At 44.0% G+C, this 24,443-nt stretch overlaps 2 protein-coding genes across 5 annotated transcripts in view; one reads left to right on the top strand and one right to left on the bottom strand.

The window, feature by feature from the left end:
- The first annotated feature begins 204 nt into the window (after nt 1-204).
- Nucleotides 205-24,443, top strand: part of LOC124187707 — a 106,883-nt gene continuing 82,644 nt past the window's right edge. For 3 of the 4 annotated variants that reach the window (XM_046579763.1, XM_046579764.1, XM_046579762.1), the window contains exon 1: nt 208-1,979. In XM_046579763.1, coding sequence (XP_046435719.1) covers nt 1,788-1,979 — 192 coding nt within the window. In that variant the 5' untranslated portion in view covers nt 208-1,787. Of the gene's footprint in view, nt 1,980-24,443 lie in introns of all 4 variants that reach the window. The other variant, XM_046579761.1, reaches the window with a different exon arrangement.
- Nucleotides 5,564-8,221, bottom strand: LOC124187703 (tubulin monoglutamylase TTLL4-like). Its single transcript, XM_046579749.1, has one exon. The coding sequence runs from the start codon at nt 7,446-7,448 to the stop codon at nt 5,676-5,678; it is 1,773 nt and encodes a 590-aa protein (XP_046435705.1). The 5' UTR covers nt 7,449-8,221; the 3' UTR covers nt 5,564-5,675.

Below are 24,443 nucleotides of genomic sequence, written 5' to 3'. Positions count from 1 at the left end.
CTGCAGCGACGGTTGTACGTACATACATACATACCTACATATGTACGTATGTATTAATATCGGTCACGTGCCTGTCGACGGTGCGGTGCGGCTTTAAGGTGACGCGCGATCTGTCCGCGCGGTCCTTGGCGACCGACAGCGAAGCGGGAGTCGGTCGCCGGCTGTTCACAACGATGAATTTCAGTCGAGGCTCGCCACGCAGACCGTGAACATAGCCGCAGCTCAGGCCTCAATCCCCGGAGCAGAAGCATCAGTTCGAACCGAACTCAGCAACGAAGTCGCAGCGTTGTTCGATGTTCTTCTGTTCGCGCTCATCGTTCACCCGCGCAGCAGCCTCCCCCCCACTCCGCGTCGAGATCTCAGTCTCTCTCTCTCTCTCTGTTCTCTTCTCTTGTCTTCTCTTCTCTTCTTCCCCCCCCTCTCCCTCGTGGGATCACGTTCTCTCTCTTTCTTTCGCCCCGCCACTGCAGCGAATCGAGGCGGCAGTAACCAGGTAACCAAACCGAGTCTCCTCCGGCAGCTTTTGCGCAGCTCCTAAGTATCCGCACACCGCGCGTTTCGTTACAAAACGCCCGGGAACCCTTCCACTGTGTTTACCTTCTCGCGGCGCGTAATCCGGCGATTGGCAGTCGCTGCAGCTAAGCCGGTTCGACGCGAAGTGAGAGTCGTTCAACGGCTACGCGATTCTTGTTTCACGTACTCGCGAGCACCCGATTTTCTACCTACGTTCCGAAGGGTTTGGACTATTTTCTCGGCTAACCTGTGACATTTTGCCACTTTTTACGTGGACCGCGGACTGTGCGGAACCGTTTTGTTGCCAACCGTCATCGAGGTGAACCAGTACGAACTATTACGACACTCTGTGTGGTGAACGGAAAGGTAGTGCCAGTGTCGTGGTTCGATGCGGAGGTGATATCGAGAAGTTAACGTCGTCGATGTGACGAACTTCGTTGTGCTGATAACTTCATATCGATGAAAAAAGAAAATCTGTACGGAAGCCACTCGAGTACCGGTTTTTCAAATACGTACTTAGTTGTGGTTGAAATTAGCCATTTTTAAAGAGCCGTAATTATGCGCCGAATCTCGAACCGATTATCGATCGAACGAGCGGGGCAAACCTGATCTGGTTGACCGTTTACACGTACACGTCCTACCTGTAGTCCCACGTCGCGTCGCGTCGCGATTATTATTTGGCTTCAGGATACGGAGTCATTTATTTCAGTGATGATCATCGCCTCGCGGTCAACGGATCGAGTTGACTTTCGGTTGTAGAGAGAGGCGTGTGTGGGTTCCAGTGTGTTGTTTCATATACCTACGCGTAGAATTTTGAAAAGTGATCAGTTCTATAAAAAGCCATTAACGGCACTCTGACATTCGCGCGAGGAATTACCGCACGAAGCTATCGAGGTGTTGATCCAGCTGTTCTTCTGAGCACCGCGACCGTCGAGATAATATTTTCTGTTTCTTTTCAAATTTTCGTGCATCAAAGAAAATAACTGTGAAAAAGAAGAAAAATATGCCAAATATTTGCCCTAAACTCGTTCGTTGCTTGCTGCAACAATACTCCGCGTAACGATTAGCCAAAATTATACACGAGCGAGCAATGAGATCAGTTCTATATACGTAAGATTGATACACAAATTGTCCGGACGAGTGAAGAAAAATATCAAGACACGCTCGCGATGCAGCTAATCATCCAGCCTGCCGCTTATTGTTAGCGTTAGTGACAACCCGGAACATCCGAGCGGATATCGACGATTAAAACGGTCGCTCAATTCGTTAACAGCATGGAATTTGGAAGCTACAGAAGCACCGGACCCCGGGTCAGGGTTCGCCGTCGAGGTGAACTCGGCCGAAGGCTCACCAGGAGGTTGTCCCTCGTCGCAAAGGTTCCGGCAGCTATTCTACAACGGGCGAATCCTCCGGAGCCGAGAGCCGTTGAAATTACCGCAATAGCGCCGGACAAGACGCAGCTAACGGTGAGTGAATTTCCTCTCAAAGAGTATATCTATCGTCTGCGTGACGTTCGTTGGTTCTTTTTTTTTTCTTGTTTTTTTTTTTTTTTTTTATTAACCCTTTCCGAGTATTTTTACATCCGTTAAAACTTGGGACTGTAATATCGACGACTTGAAAGCGGAGTCAAAGCCGTCCTGCGAGCAGCTAATAGAAAACAGTCTCGCTTCATCGAGCTGGATATCTGCGGTTTGGTTTTCAATTTTTAATCAATTCCGCAAACCTGTGCGAGTGACACGATTTAGCGAATTTATGCCACAGCGGTGCAGACGACACTATTTCCGGTCACGCAGGGCAGGCAAGTTCGGCCACCTGGAGAAATATGCGGATGCGAAATCGAAACTCGCCGGTACTCATAATTTACGTGGTTGAAGTTAATAACTTTATCGTAACGAGACGTTGAGGAAAAAAATCACTATTTCCTTAATCTTACAATAACTTTGAAAGAACTATGAGATTTCGAATTATGAGTTAACTGAATTTCAGACAATCCCGAAATGGCGAGATAGTGGTTTTTCCTCAGCATGAATCGTTACGATAACGTTACTAACTTCAATATGATCCTGGTTTGTAATTAGTCCGCACATCGGTCATGCGCAAACACGACAGGTGGACCGCTTGCAGAGATGAACAATTCGGTTAAAATGGCTCACCTGCCTTATATTATATATATATATATATATATATATATATATATATATATATATATATATATATATATATATACTCTGGGCTATTGTCCACCGGCGCTGATTTTCCACTCGTCATTGACGTCGAGTATTCACGTAGCACCGCAATCTCCTCTCCTCGCGTTCATCAGCGCCATGCCGGCTGACTCTGGTGTGTATAAACCAGCATCGTGCGAATGCCTGCATCCATCGACGACCGTAATCTCGCATCCGCGATGTTTCGTTTGTATCGCTGTTGCACCGCTGGCCGATACCTCCGGCATTGTTTTACTGCACTGTTGTTTCAATTTAAATCGTGCAGGGAAGAAAGTGTAATGTATAATATACACGCGTGCATAGCTTTCTATTTTATCGCACGGTGAAATGTTTTGACCGTTGAATTTTAATCGGCTTATATACTTATACAGGTGTTATATTATTCCAATTTCGACTACACGCTTTGCATCAGCAGAGGACGATGACGCGAAGATGCAGAGCTCGAGATTTGTGTAAAATTAATTGACCCCTTTTTTTCTTCATCGGGGAAAGAATACTTTCTACTGCAATTTTTTTTTTATTCCTTCACGTTACGCAATTTAGGAACTGACCGGGGGAAATCATAACGCGTAGGAGTACGCATGTGGCCATTGGTTCGGAGGTTGAATTTTGCGGAGCAAAACTTTGTGAGAATTTCTAACTGTTATACGGCACCACGGGCGTGAAATGGTCCCTGCTCTGGTTACCAGAGCAAAAAGTCACGGGACCTTATGTCCGGTGGCTGACTACTTGAATACACCTTAACCCGAAACAATAGGACTTAAAGGTGGATACGTCGGAGGCACGAGCGCATTAGGAACTCGTGAAAAGAGCTCTTTCACGGAAAAAGTATTTATGTAAAACGATGTGCGCGTTATATTCGCGGGTATGACTCAGGCGTAATTGGTTGTACGGTTACGTCGTATGTGATAGCGTTACTTGTGCAGAGGGGCACGCTAACGATTTGTCTGGTGTTAGAGAAAGTCATTTCGAGCACATTAATTGCGCGTGTATAATACATATCGAAATTGAAACGGAACGCTTCCGTTCTAATTGTTGACTTAGGCGAATCGTACCGACTCGCCTGCTCGTCGTTGCATCTGGAGTGAATCGAATCCGTTCGTTTCAGACAAGTCTGGAATATTCTCAGACACCGATGTCCGGTAAATCTCTGAGATACAAAGCGCGCCACCTAATCGCGCGATTAAATCTAATTGTAAGATCCCGCTCAACAGCAAAGCTGCAGTTGTTCGGTTCGGTCTTCACAATCGATACTTTCTTGCATTTTTACTTTTTGTGCAAACGCGCGAACATTTTACATTCGCAAGTTTTTCCCTTCCCCCCGAATCGTCTAACAATTATGTTTACAGTCGTAATAATGATTTATATCAGTACTCGAGAAAGGATCGTGCGTTTCTCGTCACGTGTAGAAGAATGGAACGAAAGCTAATCATTCGCTGGCAAAACACGAGCATACCCGCATCCACACGAATTTGTATTTTCAGCTTGCATTCCAGGCGAGCGAGACAAATCGTTATGCAACTTATACTTCGGGCTTGTACAGTGACGCAAAAGTATCCATCGTACCTTATACCTCAATCCTCCGGAAACCCTCACCAGCCAGTAACGACGTTCTCTTGTAAAGATCTTAATTTCGAATCGTTATCTTACCTCGTACGTAGCTGCCTAAGTACGCTAATATGTCCGCAAAGTGCTTTGCAGCAGGTACGTAGGTACATTGTTCTAGGATTTATGCATCTCAAGAAGAGACAGAGTATAGGCCAACGTCTTCGTACGCTGTGCAAAACGACGTAACTTTTGCCTCCTCATAATACCTCAGATCATAAAATGAAGATAAGAGATATTTGCAGGATACATGACCATTAATGGTATACTCGGAATGTTGTGCGTACCCCCGCTTTTTTTCTCGGTAAAACGGGGCTACCCTCAGGTATAACACGCCGCCATCATTGTACCTGTAGCTATTATGCCCGTGCCTGTTCGCATTGAGTAGGAAATTGTAAGCGTGGTTAACACTTCTGCACCCTCCGCATCTACGCAGCTACCTTTTCACCCGGGAGGGAATATTTTTGGCGGTGACAATCGGGCTGCAGTCGTTGGTTCAATACTAGGCTGCTGGTCTATTCTTAACGTGGAGTCTTGTTGTGAGACCGCGCCGTCTACCTGGGACCAATCGTTGGCTACCGATCATCGCGTAACTTCCTCGAAACAGGGTCGAATGCTTTCGTTGCACGTTATTCCTTAGCTCCTAATAAACCTCGACGGGCACAACGCTGTACCCAGATTATCGGCACTCAATTTTGATCGATCCTCACCAGGCTGATCGTATCTCACAGTCAATAATACAGCTATTGCTCCATAAATTAAATCGATGCTTAAGGTCGGATCTTGCATAATCGGTAAAGTGACGAACAGCCGCACTAGGCTTTTATCATGATCACTATATGTATACGGACCATGGATTGTCGTTCGCTGTTCAATGAACTCGTACGTGTAAAAGGTACCGAATTACCACCGGATTGGATCAGGGTCACACCAATTAGGGCTGAGCCTTTCGGTATAGAGACTGCAAATGAGATTTCTTAATTTTATGTTCAAGTACGGAGGGCTGTTAGATTTATTTGTATTTCTCCCAGCAGGTATTGACGAAATTCCAAGCCAGTTTATTTATTGAGGCAGTTAATATTTGAAATACGAGTAAAGCGTGTAGGTAGGTATAGTGAATAATTTCAGTTTCGAAATTGTCAATATTTGAAACGATCCTTCCTGTCTCTTACGAGGAATACGATTTCCATAGGATAAAGGAGTTGAAATAGACGACCGTACGAAGGTAATACGCTTTATTTGACACAGTGAGACTGAAACAAATTCCATATTCGTGTGTTTTGGATAATCTTACGTGGGAAAAGGACAAACTTCGACATAACAACCGGCAAATCAGAGAAGCGCCATAGTTTCCAAGTGAAATTTTTTCCTGCACAAATTCTTGAGTCGTTCGATTCCATCGCGTCTGTCCATGCGTGCTTGAAACTCCCAGGCATCAAGAAGCAGGTTGTAGTATCGTTGAGTTTTGAAGAAGCAGTGATACCTGTGACTCTCGGAAGTTGGAAAAACCTTTTCGAAATTTCCAATCTGAGTGATTTCGTCCTCGTATCTAATGAGCTGCCGAACATCGTCCCTAGTCAGATCCCTGATAATGGCCAAAATATAATTGGCGCGTTCCGGCGACCTGAGGAATTCCCTCTGCTTCCGTTTCTCCTCCTCCCCGAGACTCGTGCTGTAGATCCGTTCGTCCTGGCGCATTCTCCGGCACTGAAATTCCTTGACCAGTTGCCGCTCCTCGAATACAGTCATGTTTGAGGGCAGCTGATATCCCGCCATGTTGAAAACGCTCCTAATCAGTGGAGCCTTGACGGTCACATCCAAGGACGAGTCGGTATGCAGAGAGGGTAAGGTGTTGACTTCCAAAAGCCAAGGCTTGTAGTCCTCGTCGAGAATAACATCGAAACCGTAAAGCTCGTAGCAGGCGTACGTCGAGGCTACGTTCTCCCTGATCTTCGCGCGCATCGACGCCTCCCCACCGATTAGCGTCTTCACGACGATGTCCTTGATCAGGCCCCACAAGGCCTTTACGTCGACGTTGTCCCTCGCCAAGAAGGCCCACAGGGTACTGAAGGACCATTTGTGACCGTAACAGGAGCTCGCGTTACCGTTGACAACGTAGTTAGGACTGTATTTGTTGATGCTGGTGTTTGTCAGGTGCATGAAACGGTCGTTGAGGTTCTTCGAATTGTCGACGTACTTGACGGACGCGAACCGCACGAGTCCCTCGGAGTAGACGTAGATCCTGAGGGGGTCGATGCTGGTCGCCAGGACGTAGACTCGCAGGTCGAACTTCCTTCCGTGTATCAGTTTCGGCCTGGTCAAGTAGCGTTGGACGATGACGAGGTGCCACTTGGGCACTTCCCACCACTGATCGATGACTCGAATCCCTTGTCCACGTCCCGACGACGGCGGTTTCACGATCCATCTCTGTCCGAGGTTCCTTCTCCAAGCCTTCTTCAGCCTCGCCATGTCCCGGGGAAGGATAAACGTCTCGGGCACAAAGCCGAACTCTTCTTTACCAAACACTCTTCTCAGGCGACTAAAGTTTCTCCACAACTGATCCTTGCAGCCGAGATTGTGCGATCCGGGGAAACAGTTGAGCTTTTGGAAGCATTTCACCTCCTTGAACAGTGCCGCGTCTTTCACCGAGTGACCCCATGTACCTGACCAGTCCTCCGCCTCTGTAACCAGACGATATCCCGACTTCCGAAGCGTTCGAATCACTATCCTCGGTGTTACTCCGCTCAGTTTCCACTTCAAGTACTTGCTGATACTGCTGGACAGCTTTGGGCACTTGCAATTTATCGAGTGAAACAACACGTAGGGAGCCACGAACGGGAAGAGACTTCTCCGCATCGGGACTTCGTCCTGGATCTGGTCCCCGGAACCCTCTTTCTGCAGGCTCGCGTCAGTTTGTTCCAAGGGGCGAAGGATGTACTCGGTTGTTTCGTCGTAGGACAAGGACTCGCTCTTTGCATCGTTTCCGTACCTAGTATTGTCACATCGAAATATAACCCCATCGCTGGCGCTAGTGGTCACGTTACTCTTGTCATAAAACACGGTTTTTGGGTCGTCCGGTGAGACGTCCTCTTGTTTGAAAAGCATTTCTTTTTTTTTTTTGGTTTTAATTGTTTTTATAATTTTTACCAAACCGAAGATGGTTACGCTCTGAAGTACTGAAAATTTTTACAAATACATTTCTGCAGCGAAACGCGCGAGCTGTCACGTCATTTTAAACAGCTAGAGGCTTCACCATGGTGGAAGGATTACAGCTAATTTCAGAGCTGTTATCAGTAGTCATTGGATACCATCTGTAACAGTTTATTTTCTCTCCGGTAATTCGGGCATGATTGGAAAGCTCGTTCTGAACTAGGTACTAGCTGCATAATTGATCGTGCCAATTCGGTGTATAGTTTCAAGTGGAATCAGCTCGTTACGCATTAGCAGTAAAGGCCTGCAGTCTGTCGCACTCGTATCGAATGATTCACGATTTATTCCCTGTTGAAAAATGAATGAAAAGTGGGTGTAGCCTGGTGCCAGGATGCGACTGAGGTGTGCTCGGTCACCGTAACGAATCCGCGTTATACACAGCCTAGAACGAAACCAGACTGTCTCTACATCGACTTTACCTATTCCGACCATCTCGAAAATTAGACCGACCAGTTTATGGATCTCGCTCAGTCTCACTCTACTAATTCGCGGGAAGCTAAACGCACGATCTTGAAGTCAGGGTTTGTTAATTACATCCTCGAGAAATAAGGGCACTTGAATGGACGTAAGCTGACCATAGCATCGACGCGCTGATGGTTTCGTCACAGGGTTTCGAAATGACAACGTGGCGTACGGGTTTTAATAATAAATCTCGACAGGAAAATGTTGGCGATGATTTACTAGTAAGGCATATCTCACTGTTCTCTGCAATAGCTGCATGTAATTGCTGCAACAAAGGGTGTCGACTCATTCTACCGTTGGATAATTTCCCTCGAGATCACGATCTATTCCAGCGATCATTATGAATCGTCGCAATTGCCGAATCTCTATCGGCAATCATTCAAATCGTCCGTGAAAGTGACCAATCACAGGCCAATTACGACACTCCCAGTCTTCCAAGACAGGAAGTTTAATATTTGCCGCTAAAATTGTGCATAGTATACATTCGAAAGTTAAAGATAACTCCTCGTATCGCACAACATACACCCTTTACAGCGTGCTGTAGAATAGCCAGTGGTCAGTTGATACTGTGCAGCGGCATGCGCACTGCGGAAGGACGACCAGCCAGCAAACGCTCCGACTCTGATTTACGATACCATAAAAGTCGGTGCAATGAAGCTTTTGAAAAGCTACACATTTGACCCCTAGTCCCATTACCGCACTCCCGTATCACGCCCTCGTCATCGTTTCACACATTATGCGTAAGGACGTTTGGAGAAGCGCAAAATTTATTAATCCCGTATATTATTTGACCTACAATAACGGTTCGCGTCCCGGTACATTATTTTTACCGGAACTTGACCCCCTGAAATCGAACGGATGCACCGGCTCGTTCTAGTTTCTTGCGACCGGTTCCTCCTCCTCCGCATCGTCATCTTCCTCCTTTTATTTTATACCTCGTCGTAAATCGGCTTGTCGGCGACGCTGGCGCCGGTATTTCACGATAACGTAAACACATTCTGCACCGGCTGCAGGGGGCTGGGAGGCTGCTAACGCCCCACACCGATAACTTCGACATCTGGAGCCGACCCACGCGCGCCTGGTGGAGTCCAGGGTTGCTATACGTGGCGTGTTGTCAACGCAGGCCTGCATCATGCTAAAAATATAATTCGTCTAGTTTGGTGTTCGGATCAGGTATTGCTTACTAACTTACTGCGTACAGCAGCGGCCGTAAGGTTCAAATTGATTCTAGACCACATGTAACGGCACGGTAATTGAGCAATTTAAATTACACATATTATGCGACTCGCACGTATGATTTCGAGCCTTTTTATTTACCTCGCAGAATTGTTTATTTAGGTATTCGTTAATTTTTTTTTATTCCGAAACGAGGTCCTTAAGTCCTTGAAATTATTGTACTCTCGCTGCACGGATGAATCGCGGCCCATGAGATGATTAATCGGGAACACGTCGTCATTATTCCTCTACGTTGTACATGGGTATTGTTGATGTACGTGTATCCCTTCGAATCGCCGTCTGTTTGTACGCGCGTTGTGTAAGCGTATAAACGCAGTTCTTTCCCGAGGAACAATTAAGCGCAGCTATCGATATGCCGGTTCGTGATCCAATCCTCCAAGGTCGGGCAGAACGGACCGCAGATCTTTAACCACTGATTACTATGCATACCTACTTTTACTCTCTCGCTGTGTTATTGTTATTGCAATCATCGCCGCGTAAGATAACTCGTGCTTTTATATTCGCTGCACGGGTATCAACCGCATCTCTGCGCGGTGACTTCATCGTCGACTATCGGCTACTCGAACCTGCCACATAATTAATATACACACCTGCGCTGTTTACCCTGGTTCGTTATTAAAGGAAGATTCTAATCACGATTTCCGAATCTGATGTACGCATGTATTATTTATTTTTATTTTTTTTTTGTTTTCTTCATTTGCTTTCCGCAATATTTTCCGTCTTACAGGAATATATTCTACAGCCGTTTACAATTACACTAAATGTAATCAACCGTGTGTCAGAAAGTCGAGACCGACTAGTTAATGGTAGTAAAATATACTCTGCCAAAGTCCTGAGCCCGAAACAATTTTCCATCTTCAAGTTCGCGACGTGATATGTCAGAGTTTAAACTTTATCGGTTACGCAAGTCGCGAATATGTTTACATATTATATCAACACTACTTGTTGAACAAAATCGCAATATTTATAACATTTATAGGATCACCATGCGGTAGGGAGCGCCGAATTGCAGACTGCTGCCGAACAGCTGCGAAGGTTAAAGAACCGACTCAAGCATACGTTATACTATAGGTATCACATGCGTGTAACTTGGGGGGCTTTCTAAATTATTGGAACGCCTTTTTCTCGTCCGTGTGCTTGATCGTACTCGGAATAACGTTTGCGCGAGTGATCCTTCGACAACTATCGTGTATATGAGATTATGTATACCGTACACACGCAAACCGCGAACGAGCCTAAAGCAGAGTTTGTACTCGCTAATTTATTCCGTATTGTTTAATGTTAATATGGATAACTGCACGAGCCTTGGACTTTTTGATTTATAAGTACGATCGGCTCTGGTCGATCGGCCACGGAGAAAACAACTCCAAAATTAGACGTCACGCTGCTACGACGCAGCATCCAGAAGAGCCATCGTCTCGAGATATTTGCAAATATATTTTCGCATCTCGTAACGCGACGCCGTCGTGTAATATTGACGGAAACGCCCACCGACTATCCTCGCCGCGTGCTGTTTTATATCGAATTAATACCCACTTCCGCAATGTCGCTCCTACGTGTACCTGCAGTTATACCTGCGGGCTGGACACGCGAGATTGCGTACCTGTATCGCATGCATGTACGTACGTATAATATCGCAGTTGATCCCCGGAGACAAACCTTCGAGAATTACCGTACGATATTGCGTGCAAGGTATATTCTCAATCACAATTTGTCCTTCGAGGCAAGGAAGGAATATCTGTGATCAGCGAGCGCGGTGCACGTCGCTGTTCCCACGGGAGAACCAGCTTGCTCACTGAGCACACACGCGGTATATGAATTCATAACCACCGTCACGCTCGATCGCGAAAATACCAGTTTTCCAACATGCGTTCGTATCGGTGAAAGATATCTGCGAAGCGTCCGCCGTTCGCCAGCGATTACAATACTTTTTCGCCTTATCACACTATCTCTGCGAAAGAATATCCTCAGGGAACGCCACGAATCAGCGGATGTCCGAAGACGATCAGCGTCACGTGTTTACCGCACACGGTGTCAATACCGAAACGAGCGGTTGACCAAGTACGTGTTATGGGGAAAAAATTTGCGCGGTGTAAATCGCGCACGTGCCGAGGCCTGCCTCCCAACTCTTTCACGTATCTACGTAGATACGTAGGAAATAATACCTGTAATTCCCGTGATACGCCGAAGCAGCTTTAATCGAGAAGAGGCGGAGAGACGTGCGGATATGTCAAGTGGTCGGCAGCACAGGGGCCGTGTCGAGAAGTACTTTTTGATTCGTGTATACACACGTGGAAACACATATGCGGTTGACACGCTTCGGCCGAGTCGATGGTAATCTCTCTCCATGTTAAGATAGTCACCGGCACGAGGGACGCAGAGGGAGAGACTGACCGATAGAGAATCAGAGAGAGAGAGAGAGAGAGAGAGAGAGAGAGAGAGAGAGGAGAGGAGAGGAGAGGAGGCTCAGGCTTACCTTAGGCTTACCTTTGGTTACCGACAAGCTCGCGGACGCCAAGGACGGACGCGTCGTGACGCAGTTTGCAAACACGCACCTACGCGCACCTCATCATTCATTGATATTCCTTTTGCGCGCATTCTATAAAGAAGATGAGAAAAAGAGGAGCGAAAAACGAAGAATTAAGTAGGTACGAACATTTTTCACGCCATTTCAAGCCATTCGAGTGACTACTTTGTGTCTTCGAGAAGAGCAGAGGAAGATTCGCGATGAATTAACCATGCAGACTGCAACATGTATATATGTATAAGCTAAGTTTGAGGAGAGGATGAATTCAGACGAATGGTTTTTAGGCGAAACTCCGAGTCTCCAAACTCTGTTATTTCAGAAGGAACAGGTGTGAAAGACGTCTGGGTTGGAACTGTTGCGGTATTTCGTAATTAGTGACACTTATTTTCCGCAGAGTCGAAAGCTGAATTTTGGCGCTTCTGTTTCCGCTCCTGATCATTAGGTCAAAATAAAAGCCCCCCGCGGTTCTGCGCCTGATTGCGCTTTGTAAGATCTCTATGGCGATTTCCCTCGGTCAGCTTGATTCGCTTACGACTTTTAACGACACCTTGAAAAATGTGTAGAATCTCCAAAGGAATCCAATGAAATATGACAAAAGTGTCCGGAGTTTTTTTTGGACGTGGACTACTTGCAGATAAATTATAAAACAGTTTTTCGCGCCTTTTCTTATCTCGTTGTCACATCTCCTGCACCGTCAATATTCATCTGTTATGTTATAGTTGGCATAACACTCAACTTGATAGCCGTATCTGATTAAGTTGTAGATTAATGACCAGTCGGTAATAATACGACAACGCAAATGTCGATCTCTCTCGTATCGAGTAACACGAAAACAACACGCTTTTGCTCCGACTTGGAGAGGGAAAATGCGAACGCGATTTTTACAACAGTAAATATTCTTGGAAGTTATTTTCAAGGCTCTCATTGAAACAGAGTCAGCAAACAAGTTGCACCCATAATAAACTCTCTTTGGCTCATAGTTCGAGGGAATCAGTGCGTGAGCGTCGGCCGATCCTTTTCTCAAATTGTGCGTAGAAAATACACTCGAAAATACATTGGAATCGTGGATGCGTGTAAATTTGTCAGCGCGTCTATTGACGTCAGGAAGTTCTTGCCTTACGGCCGCGATTCCATCTGTGTACGGATGGAAAAACAGAGAGAGAGAGAGAAGAAAATCCAAAGGAATTTGTATGATAATTTATTTGTCATTGTGTCGTCCGGAGTCCAGTCATAATTACGCGAGCGAGCCGCGATTCGTCTAGACCGGATATATTATATGCGCGCATATTCGAATTGATAATTTCGAAGAGAAAATCACACCCTCGCATGAATAGTTGATGAGTTTCGCGTTTACGAATCGAAAAATCTCTCATCTTCAATCCATTTTCGGAGTCATCCGCTCGGCTATAAATAATAATGATAATATATTTCAAATTTGTATTACATATGCGCGTTGATTCGTATTTTACCGTATGACTAATCGACGACGCGTAATGAACGGACGGTGATTGTACACCTTCATCGAAACACGCCTTTATTATATACTCATGGTCACTAAACACGTGCCGACACGTAGCTTTACCTCAACACCATAAGCCGCGTCATGCGGCAATAATTCCTATGCAAAGAGTGCGGCTACTAGGAGAGCTGAATTCTCGGAAAAACTGGACGGAGCCAAGAGAAGAAGGAAATCGCAGATCGATCGCGGATGGTGAATTCCAATGATTCGTGCCGCGATCGATACACGCTTCACTTCAGCATGCGTTATCATTTCGAATAAACTGCTCTCGTTTCGATAATATATTAAAGCGCCGGGTTAAAACTATCCTCAGGGTGTCCGCGTATCTGGAAAATCTGTTAATGTCAGGGTATTTAAAGGGGGTCATGGAAAACCTGGGATTGTCAGGTGATTTTTAATTTGGTCATGGAAAAAATTGTTAAAACATCAGTTTTCTATCGTGGGAATTAGAAATAAGTTTTTGAGGTAAAAATATTCCTTTTTTCCGTCAAGCAAAGAAATCGGCTTAAACTGACTGTTTTGTACATTTTATTTTTCTTCAATTCGAATTGAATCTGAACCTAATATAGAGTTAAAAACCTAAAAATATCGTGTGATTATCTCCCAAAAATATGACCACCCTATATACCAGTGTCGTTAGACTCGCGATAGTGAAAAAAAAGAGAATAAACGGATTATAGGAAATAGTAGCAGCGAGCTGAGGTGTGCCCTGATTTTTTCTCGTCCCGCATGGCTCGACCGGAAACCCGACGACTGGATCCTGCAGATCCGGCAGAAAACGGCAACTGGATCTTACTGAATATAGGAAAGGGATTTGTGTCGATTTCTATCTCTCTGCACCAGCAGGATATACGCCGCGTATGTGTGCAATCTGAATCGAATGCATTATAGAACTCGAGTGGAGGCTTCTCGCCTCACGTTCTTCTCATTTCAAACACGACGAGACGACGTATGGAACTACATCCTACATATATTGTAATATGCACGAGCCTTCGGGAAAGGGCAGCGATTTCGAGGTAATCGAAAAAAAAATCAAAAATCGATTATTTTCGGTGATTCTTAATGGTCGAGTGTCGAGCTCTGGGTGCTACGCAGCTACGCGACTGCATCCAGCGAGCATTGATGTCTCCCGTTTGGTAACGAGAATTAAGTCTTCGAAACGAGCGATCGACCAGCAGCCCCCACCAGACTCGGGTCGTTTGGAGACTGGTTGGAATTATTGCCAATTTACGACCACCGCAAATGCCACACGTATCGAACCGCATGGCACTTGTACGTATATCGAACATGTATTACCGTGTACCCTAATCGTTCCACGAATAACTATATTCCCAGCCATTAGACGTATATATGTAGGTATATTATAGTTAAGATTGCGAATTTCGAGAGGTGAAGTTTGTATAAGGCGCACGCGGCGAATCGTGTTTATTTAACGACACATTTTTAGAATATATTTAAGTTATCGTTATCAGACTCGCGTGCGGACATTTTACCATATAAATGTAGAATTTATAACTCGATCGTGCAGGGCTATTCGACGAATGATTAATCGATCCGTGCTCACGCGTCTCTGCCTGTGAAATTCTTCGTTCGCAATCAGATTACGCAATTCTAGCTCGCCTTTGATCCGTATAACTCGATGAACGAGATTCCAAACAATCCTTTCGGTTGTTAGATTTTCGTTATTATTGTAACATTGCTGCGAAACATCGCGTGCCGTGGTTATATTTTGGCACAATATGTGCCGGGGTTTCGAGACGTTGTGAAAGACTTGATAAAACTTTGAAACGCCCGCAATTACATACGAGCAGGGAAAACAAAAAAAAAATGAGATAATTTTTCTGCGTAACAGGTATTTCAGGCCCACGTTTATCTCGATCGGAATATTTATTTTCTTTCCGTAACTCGGTAGATGAAATCTTACAGTCCGCTCGATCAAATCCTGCGATTATTACAGTTATAGCCGTTCGTTGACTCATCGGTGTCACGATCCGCTCAAACGATCCTCGGCTTCCGTCTTGCGATTGCGAATATATGCCGAGGGATGATGATGGCTTATAATTAGCCGCGGGGTGCCGAGCTAAGCCTGCGTAAAAGAAATTTCTAACATCGATGACGTCATCGATTCAAAATTCAAATTCAAAGTTCGCGGAGGTGTTCACCAGGCGAGTGACATAATTTTTTCTGTCATCCGTACCAGGCTCGTATCGTTATAAGTAGGTGGACCGGGTGACGAGAAAGGCTCTGTGCCTCTCTAAACCCGCGGAGTTCTTTTCATCCGCTAAGGATACAGACGTATATCTATTCGTATATCGAGCGGAGATCCTTCTTTAGACGAGTAGAAGCGAAGCGACAGGCTGAAAATTAATTGAAATCTGTACCTACTCGCGTAGAGGCTCTGAACGAGACTTTTTAGCGAACGCGAATGCTTACCGGTCATAGCAGAGAAATCTCGCTTATTATTAGGCGTAATATAAAATTTTTTTTAAAAATATTTTCGCAGTTGACACACTCCTCGAATCATACCTTATGTACTCCCGCGGCTCTAGACTGCCTATTATAATTGCGATTCTACGCTCGTTTCACGTGTTGCGCAATTCTGTTTGTGTATCCAGCACTCTCGGCCGGTGGGTATGGTATAATAATAAGTGATCATTCTTCAACGCCGAGGAGAATGAATATAATATTGCGATTTTCAACATGCAGGCGTACGATGATATATCACAGCGAGCCAAGCTTCTCGGTCGGCAACTCTAAACTACTTTTAACAACGTCGCTCTCGAGGATCGTACCACCGAGTTATTGAGTCGAACCGATCGATCAGCCCTGATAACTTGCCCAGTGATCGAATTGCGGGTAGAATGAGGACCCCACAACGCGAATGCATCGACTCAACGCTTTGTTATCCGCAGCTACGCAAAATGACAAAATAAAAAAAACAGAACTTGTCCCCGCTGTGTGGCGCAAAATTCTGCATTTGCAATTCTCGCTGGTCGAAACACTCCGAACTCCGCGGAGGCTGACGACGAACATTTAGCGACAAGTGGGTGTCGCTACTTTCACCATTACATTATTATGCCTACGAACGGCTACCCGATTCTGCACGTGTAACGGTACGCCGTTTTATCCTAATTCGCGAGTTTTCGCCGTGCGTTGCGTGTGTGCGGGGATCGTTATCCTCATGTTTTACTCGGTTTTCTCTCCTCTCGTCGTCCTCGCCAATTTGGGCCTTGACTTTTAGTCCGATCTGTGGGAATTCAATTAAGACAGATGCGGACGCCTTGGAAGCGCAGGCTTGGTATTTGAATTAATTGAAATGAGGAATGACGCAGGATATTTCGAAAACTTTGAAAAAACTGTCTGCTCTTAAATCTTGGTATTATCCGCTTGCAATTATTACAACAGCTACGTCATAATCTGTCGAGTATTTTAGTGTAAACTTTATACTTCATAAATAACTTTTACGTTTCATTCATACGTGTGTGTGTGTGTGTGTGTATACATACGTATGTACACCTTATACCGTGAAATTAAAATGGTATAATTTTTGTCTCCAGTTGTCGTTTTAATGTCTGAAATTTACGCGTTTCGATCAGGTTTGCCCCGAGAGAACCTGCAGCTGACGTTACGTTGAGAGTCTGTGTATAACAAATGTACGTTATATATAGCTGGATTTTAACGAACCTGTGCCGAGAATCCCTTTTTGCCGTTGACTCGCCAAGTCACGTAGAGATTAGGAAATCCGAGGATACGGTGTGCGTGGTGAAGAAAAATAAACAAATTATTTCAGGTCTCGTCGTATATAGTCGTATTTTAACGCAAACGAGCGCCACTAATGATCAAGCCAAGTTGAACCGGCTTTCGCGCCGCGGATCTGCAATCGTTCGCATAAATTATTGTTATATTGTTTGGACAAAATTAAATTTTCGCTCTATAAAACGACGATCTTTAACACCTGCTGACAACGCCCGGTTTAACCGTCTCACGTCTGTCCGACGGTTTTACATTTTTCACCAGATTTACCTTCCAGTCTCTCTCGGAGCTTTTATTCATTTCTGTCCTTCCATTTTGCTTTTTTCTCTCGCTCAAATCTGACCTTTTTGTTGCATTTGCACACCGACAACGCAAATATACGTACGCATATGCGTACGCGTGTAGTGTAAAATATATATAATGATCTGTGTTCCGGTTAAGCCGCGTGGCCTCGAGTTCGCGAATATACGTGGGTAATAATTGGCAAGTGAAGTCTGCAGTCAGTGACTCAATTAGGTCTCTCGCCTCGTCGTTGTCTGTTTTTCACCTGGGTGCGAAATACGTTCGCATGCGCGATTTAGAGAACGGTCGCTAATAATCGGTATCGCGTCGCCGTGCAAATTCCACCTTAGCTTTGCGAATTTCGTTGACAATTTAACAAACTACAAGTAACAAGTCTATTTGCAGAGGATCGTGATTATATCGCCATTTGCAAAATTTGACCAAACTCTTAGCGACTCCATTTGTGCGGTAAATAAATAATTTGACCTCATTCCAGCTCTATTCATGTGAAATAATTGTACGTTAAATCAATGCCGATTCGAGGCTTTCGACCGCTGCAGAGGGAATCAGTCTCACCGACGTGGCAGAAGGATCGAGGAACAAACGGTGGACACGGTGAACGACGAGAGAATACGAAATTGATCGCCGGAGAGTCTTTGCGGAATACTAGATCAGCCGGAGTTGGTCAATGCGCTGTGGGCAGCTTTTTCACTCGCAAAACTATGAAGCCGCGTATTATGTAGCGCCGCGCGTCGTTTAGAAATTCGCGAAGGCGTCGACAAGCGGGTCGGACGCTGCGTGTGCTATACCTTGTACCTTGTAACTTATACTTTGTACCTACATTTGCGGTACGGCACGACGAATTATTCGCGCTGATGGCACCGATTGCGAAGAAATATTTCACGAGAGTTTGTAACTCGCTTTACGACACGGGCTGCATATTCTGATAATTTCTTTAAACGCGACGAGTGTTTTCTCCGAAATCATCATTCGTTTTTCCCTATTATATGCATAGGTATATGTACGTATATTCGCTCCAAACCTCCGCGGTCGCATTATCCCGTGAAACTCCGGAGAACTTGCGGAAATGTCAATTATCCACGGAACAGCGCCTAGAGAATTATTATTATACGCGGTGCAGTACCGGTAGAAACTTTAGTGTTGTACCAGAAAATAATGTAACATTTCTAAATGGACAATAATAAACGACGTTGCTTATACATATACATGGTCATCGTAACGCGTATACGCAGAACGTTCCGCCAAAATCTTATTCCATTTTATACTTTTAGATATTTTGCTAAATTCTTTCAATTAACTATCATCCGATTTCGCCAAATCCCTCTTTCTCTTTAATGCACAGACATTAAAACTGCTGTCGCTGAATTTATCCGCGTTTCACACGTCTCTCCGATTCCTCGGATTCATTGCCCGGCTATCGGCTTCAAGACGTGCGCCAATGCGGGGCTTTGAACGACGGTTATCACCAGGTCGTTCAGGGCCGTGACAAAGGTCGCCGGTATCGCGATACGACTGCATTTTTCACCTCGCGGAAAGCACCCGATGCGTAACGACATTCGGAATATTTACATTGACTTTTTTCACTCAACGATGAAAGGTATACCGTATTTATACATATATTTTTAAACCGTGGGTGGAATTCCTATTAATACCGAACACCTCGTTTGCCTTGTCTCGGTTTTCGTATCCCAGCAGAGATTTGCCGATGATTCTCATACCAACAACTCGATACTCGGTTCGAAATATACGATCGGATCTTTCATCGTTTCACTTTTGACTGCAGCGCTTCTACAAACAGTCCTTAAATCGTATTCGCCAAGTTTTCAACGTATATCGTAAACTACTCGTAGTAATAAGGTCGTAATATAGGTAATGATCGTAACGTTCTTGAACACCGTGGCTGCTGATGCTGATGCCGCAATCACCATCAACTTAATACCTCCACGCGGCAGAAGTAAAACGGCGGAGAAGCGAACGGATATGCAAATATTGAGAAAAGTTTAGGTGATGGACTTGACGGGAAAGTAAGTAGAGCAGATATCTGCATTAGTACGCATGGATACAAATTGTTATACATCGAGTCGCATTGTTGTCCAGTTCGCGGATCTCAGCTCTCAACCTTCGGGGCAACCTTCTAACCACTTTGTTCTTTTGGTAGACTGGTTTCTTCGCGAATACATACGTACATGTGTATGGATTCGTATAATATGGCTGAATTGGTGAACCAGAACCGCATATAACTATTGTATACTTGTCAAGGTATGTATGTGTATAATCTCGACAGAAATTCCATTCCGAGATATTTTGCACAGGATTTATGTTAACAACTCTGATACACGTTATATAAACACCTTGCTCGTGATATTCGGAATAATTTTGCTAATTTAGTGCGAAATTTTCCAAGTATAATCGGCACTGTTCGATTTTCACCGATGAATAAAATAATAAATTTTTGCACATTAAGTCGTTGTTGTTTGTCATTTGACATTTTGCGAGAGCTAAAAAAAAAAGAAAACATCATTGACATATTTTGAAACATTCGTAATCGTCTTGTTATTGCCTGGAAAATTAACATACAAAACTCCGGGTGCTCAACTTTAATTGAGAAGTAAATGTCGATTTTTTTTTTATTTCACTCTTGGACCCCGTGACCCTCGCAACGGCGTTGCGCCTCGGTAGTCCGGGATGAATAACGATTATTCGAAAGGTGGAGAACATACGGTACTTATCTTACAGATACTCGATACATATAATCGGAGTACATGTAACGGAATTTCCTGCAAACGTCACGCGCTTGTACCGCGACACAGAGTGAGATGTATGGGCATACAGGTGTATACATATATATACCTACGTAGATACTCCCATGTGCATAAAAAGATGTCATGTATATATGTATATTTATGCATTCATACGTACAAGATATATCCAGTCACGCGACGAAGGACGCTCACACGTGCAAAGTTGAACTGATCGCGTTAGCAATTTTGCAAATTTCGCCTCCTCTCCATCCAACCGCGTCATTCATCGTATCCCCCATGTTATGATGATTCATTGCAAAAGCGTGGGTTCGTATTTTGGTAGTGATCAAGCACCGTCTGCCACAATTCAATCTGTCGTTGACCCTTCCGTTCCTCCAATTCTTTGATCGCATTCAATCTGCAAATAATGGAATCAATCGAATTCAATCTCGAGTGCAGACGGTCGGATTTCCGCGTGGTTCACATACGGAATTTATGTACCACGTATAGACTACTGAAACATTTAATTAAAAAAATTAATCGTCCATATAACTGAATTGCAATTCAACGACGCTCGACATCTTTAACACTCTGTCAAATGCAATATCGCAGTGTATTCTACATCACGTATTGCACGGTGTGTTTAACATAATGGTCCAGACTAAAGGAGAGCGGACTCGGTGACCGGCGACGCTATTTCCGGTTGGACGTTCCGTCTTTGCTGTAAAGATGTTCGAGTCGACGCGAAACGGTGAAACCGTTTCTCCGGCGATGACCTAGCCTGACCCGAGAATTCTCTACATCTTCATCTCTCGTTTTTTCCTCTCTCTCTCACTCTCTCTCTCTCTCTCTCTCTCTCTGTCTCTCTCTCCCTCTTGGCCCCGCAGCCCTGCGACTAGCGCGGTAGCTCGTCCGACCGCCACCTCCCACGATGCGGCCTTGTGGCCCAGTGCTGGCACCTTTTTCGTCAGGGAGGACCAGCCCGGTGACCCACACCGCGAGTGGGCGCGACGCTGTTACTTTATGCCAATTATAATTGCTTTCGAGACGATTTTTTTGCAACGAGTAGTCGGGCGTATACATTGTATCATAATTTATGCAGGTACGAAGGTGCCCTCGATATCATGTATTTTCTCCAAGAGGCGTTGTTATTTATCGACGTAGACGTTTTATTTATTCATTCGATTATTTTATTTTTATTTATGTATTTTATTTTTTCTTCCTTTTTTTTTTTTTGTTCATTCATTGAGAGGGCGAGGGGCTCGGATTTCATTTTTGGATGTCGTCATCTTTTCCATGTAATTCAATATAAGCAGCACCGCCTTGTCGTACCTTTTGCAATTTACATCTGACAAACCAATCGCGCACGGTTTCTTTTCGGTACGTTATAAGAGAAGAAGAAAGAGAAAGAGAGAGAGAGAGAGAGGGGTAAAGATACGTACATCTATTTACTCGCCTACAAGAAAAACACCCTGTCAAAAAAATACCTTATAATCGGTCTACGTATATTTTTTCTTTTTCTATTATTGTTAAATTTTACGTAGGTATAGGTACTACAATGTGCATAAATAACATACCTGCGTCAATTTGACACAATTGAAGTTGGAATTAGTGATTTTAATTACTCTTTTTGTATGTAGAAATTTTGACACGAGATGTACAGGTTAAATTTAACTTAAAACTGTTGGTGGGCCGTTTCTATACGAGTAGGTTGTTGTTGTTTTTTTATTCTCTTTTATTTTCTATCAGACATCATTATATCATTCTCGTTACCTCGGTCGTTCCTACCTGGAATGTTCATCCGAAGGTAAAACCGATTAAATTCAATTGTCACGTATACCGTGCGGTTGTTAGCACCCGTAATCATCGCGTCTAAACAATTCTCACGTCAAAAGTGAGCACAAACATGTCAAGCAGATTATTCTCCGTCGCTCCTTTTTTCCGCATAAAGTACGCGCGAAACTGATTGTCTATGAGTGAAAAAATAAATCTGCAGTCAGGAATTTATTCGCAATAAACTAATAATACAATCATTGAAAGGAGAACTGATTTTTCTTTTTCCAACGTAAATCCGACCCTAAAAACGATCCGAATCCAGCGTTTCCTCAACTTTACCGCTACGTGAACACTCACTTACTCATTCATGAGAACTGGTTTCATCTTGAAACTTCCGTCATTATAATGATTGCAGATTAACGATTAATCGCTTCATCAATCGCCGAAGCTGCATTTACAACATAAACACACGGGGTCCGGGTTATCCGTGCAATTTTAAAAACAGTCGAGCCGCTTTCCGAGGCTTGTAGTCGTGACTGGGCATGCATTAATCGAGCTAATAAGCAGCTTCCGTCATCTATGAATCAACGCGGGAGCTGAACAGCCTTAAGTACTTCCACCACCCCGCGCGCACGTCCAGAAAGTGGTCAAACACCAAACCAGCACGACTATTGGCTAATTACGCTAATTACTCTCTCGGCTTGACTCAATCCTCTGAAAGACACTCGATATTCTGACCCGCAGCATCTATATATAGGTAACCGAGGGGAAAATGATTCGCTACATTGTTGTATCAATAGGTTTGTGAATCAATTGTAATTGACTAGAATCAATGAGAATCAACTGAATTATCGAAAATTAACTGAGAAATAACTGAATTATGGAAAATTAAGTCAAATTGATTCGAATTAGTTTGGATTCGTGTCAGAATTACGTGTCTACGGAGAAAAAAAAATTAAACTGAAATGCAAAAATTAGAGTGAATTAAAAAAAATATAATTTCAATTAACATGCAATACAAAGGAATGAATTGAATTGGACTAACTTGGATTTCAGTGAATTATTGAGAATTGTTGAGGAAAAAAATTGAAATTCATGAAGTGAAATGAATTAGGTTGAATTAAAAAAAATTGTCTGAATTAAAAAAATTGTTTCCCATTGAATGATTTTACTTTTAATTAATTCAACTCAAGAAATTATTGCATCACTGAAATCACGAGTCGTTTCACCGTCGTGTATAACGCGTCGACGTGATTCGTTATCGCTAATTTCCTCGCTGTGTAAGTAAGTATGAGTATGTATAATGTGAAAGTATAAAGCTCGCGCGGCTCTTTTACTCATCCGCGCGTCGTTATCAATGAAGAAGAAGAAGAAGAAGAATAAAAAGGCTGTATTGCAGCTCTGACTAAACCTTACGAAACGGTTCAGACCTGGGTCGTAGTCTCGGGTCGTTGACTTTCTCGCTGCTCGACTTATCGCCAATCACGATCATTGCGCGACCCGATGCATCATGGGGTAGGTAGGTATGACATGTATAGCTTCGTTCGAATCGATTCATTTTTGCACACACGTATATATATACACTAGGTATCAATACAGGGGTAGGGTTAAAATTTAGAATTTGACGAGTTCCTAAAAGCGCCAATTTCCGCTTTTTTCGGGGCTAAACTTAAAGTAAAGAACTCAAACTTCGACGAAACATCAAAGTGAAAGTGCGAAAATGAGAAAATTGAAAAACCTGTAGCATCCATATTCGGAATGATCGAAGATTTTTAGTTCTGTGAATTTCTGGCTCGCTGAAATTTCACCACTTTGATCTTTCTTTGTTTTGGATTTTCGATATTTTTACGTTCTGAATCTAGGTCATTCTGACTTTTTACACCCACTCGTTGAGTAAATTACGCCGTGTGAGTGTATTTTAAATTTCGGAATTTTACTCTATCGAAACGTTATTTTTCAGAACTTTACTCTATCGTAACTTAAATTTTCGGAATCTCGCATTTCGGAACTTGAGCCGTCGGGTTTCGGACTATTCGAAACTTTTCTCTTTAGTAAAAGTTTGATTTCTTCAGTTCAACTTTTACCACAAAATAATTTGGAATTAGGTGCTTTCGAAATTCTGCAAATTCGAAACAAGAGTACAGTAAAAAAAAAAACGCCGCCATCAGATCTCCGCGAAGCTCTGAGTGGTGAGATAACGACCGGAAGAACCGTGGCATCCGGACTTCCTGCGATTCGTACACTTTTTTTTGTCATGGTTCGGGTCTGTGCGACGCGTGTTCGTTATATGTATATGTATGCACGTGTACATATCGACTTACGCAATCGTCGCAGAAAGCGTCCGATCAGCGCCTACGGCCAAAGTCGCGCGGTTCTGACGATCCGAGTCTCCGAATATTTTTGTTTAATTTTTTTTTTTTTTCTCATTTTACGGTTTTTTTATACAACTTTTCTATAGGTATACTTTCACGGCTCGCTGCCTCTCGCCTCATCGGAATCGAGCTACTATACGCCGAATCGAATCTCACCCGGATGACTTCAAAGACGCAGATTATCAACGGATCCGTTCGCGT

This window comes from Neodiprion fabricii, chromosome 1 (genome assembly GCF_021155785.1).
Source record: "Neodiprion fabricii isolate iyNeoFabr1 chromosome 1, iyNeoFabr1.1, whole genome shotgun sequence".
Lineage (NCBI taxonomy): Eukaryota > Metazoa > Arthropoda > Insecta > Hymenoptera > Diprionidae > Neodiprion > Neodiprion fabricii.
Note: the sequence above shows the minus strand (reverse complement) of the source record. Positions and strands in the feature narration are given on the sequence as shown.

Bases quoted from the DNA above. Each gene is read 5' to 3' on its own strand.
- LOC124187703 (XM_046579749.1), bottom strand. From the start codon at position 7,448: ATGCTTTTCAAACAAGAGGACGTCTCACCGGACGACCCAAAAACCGTG.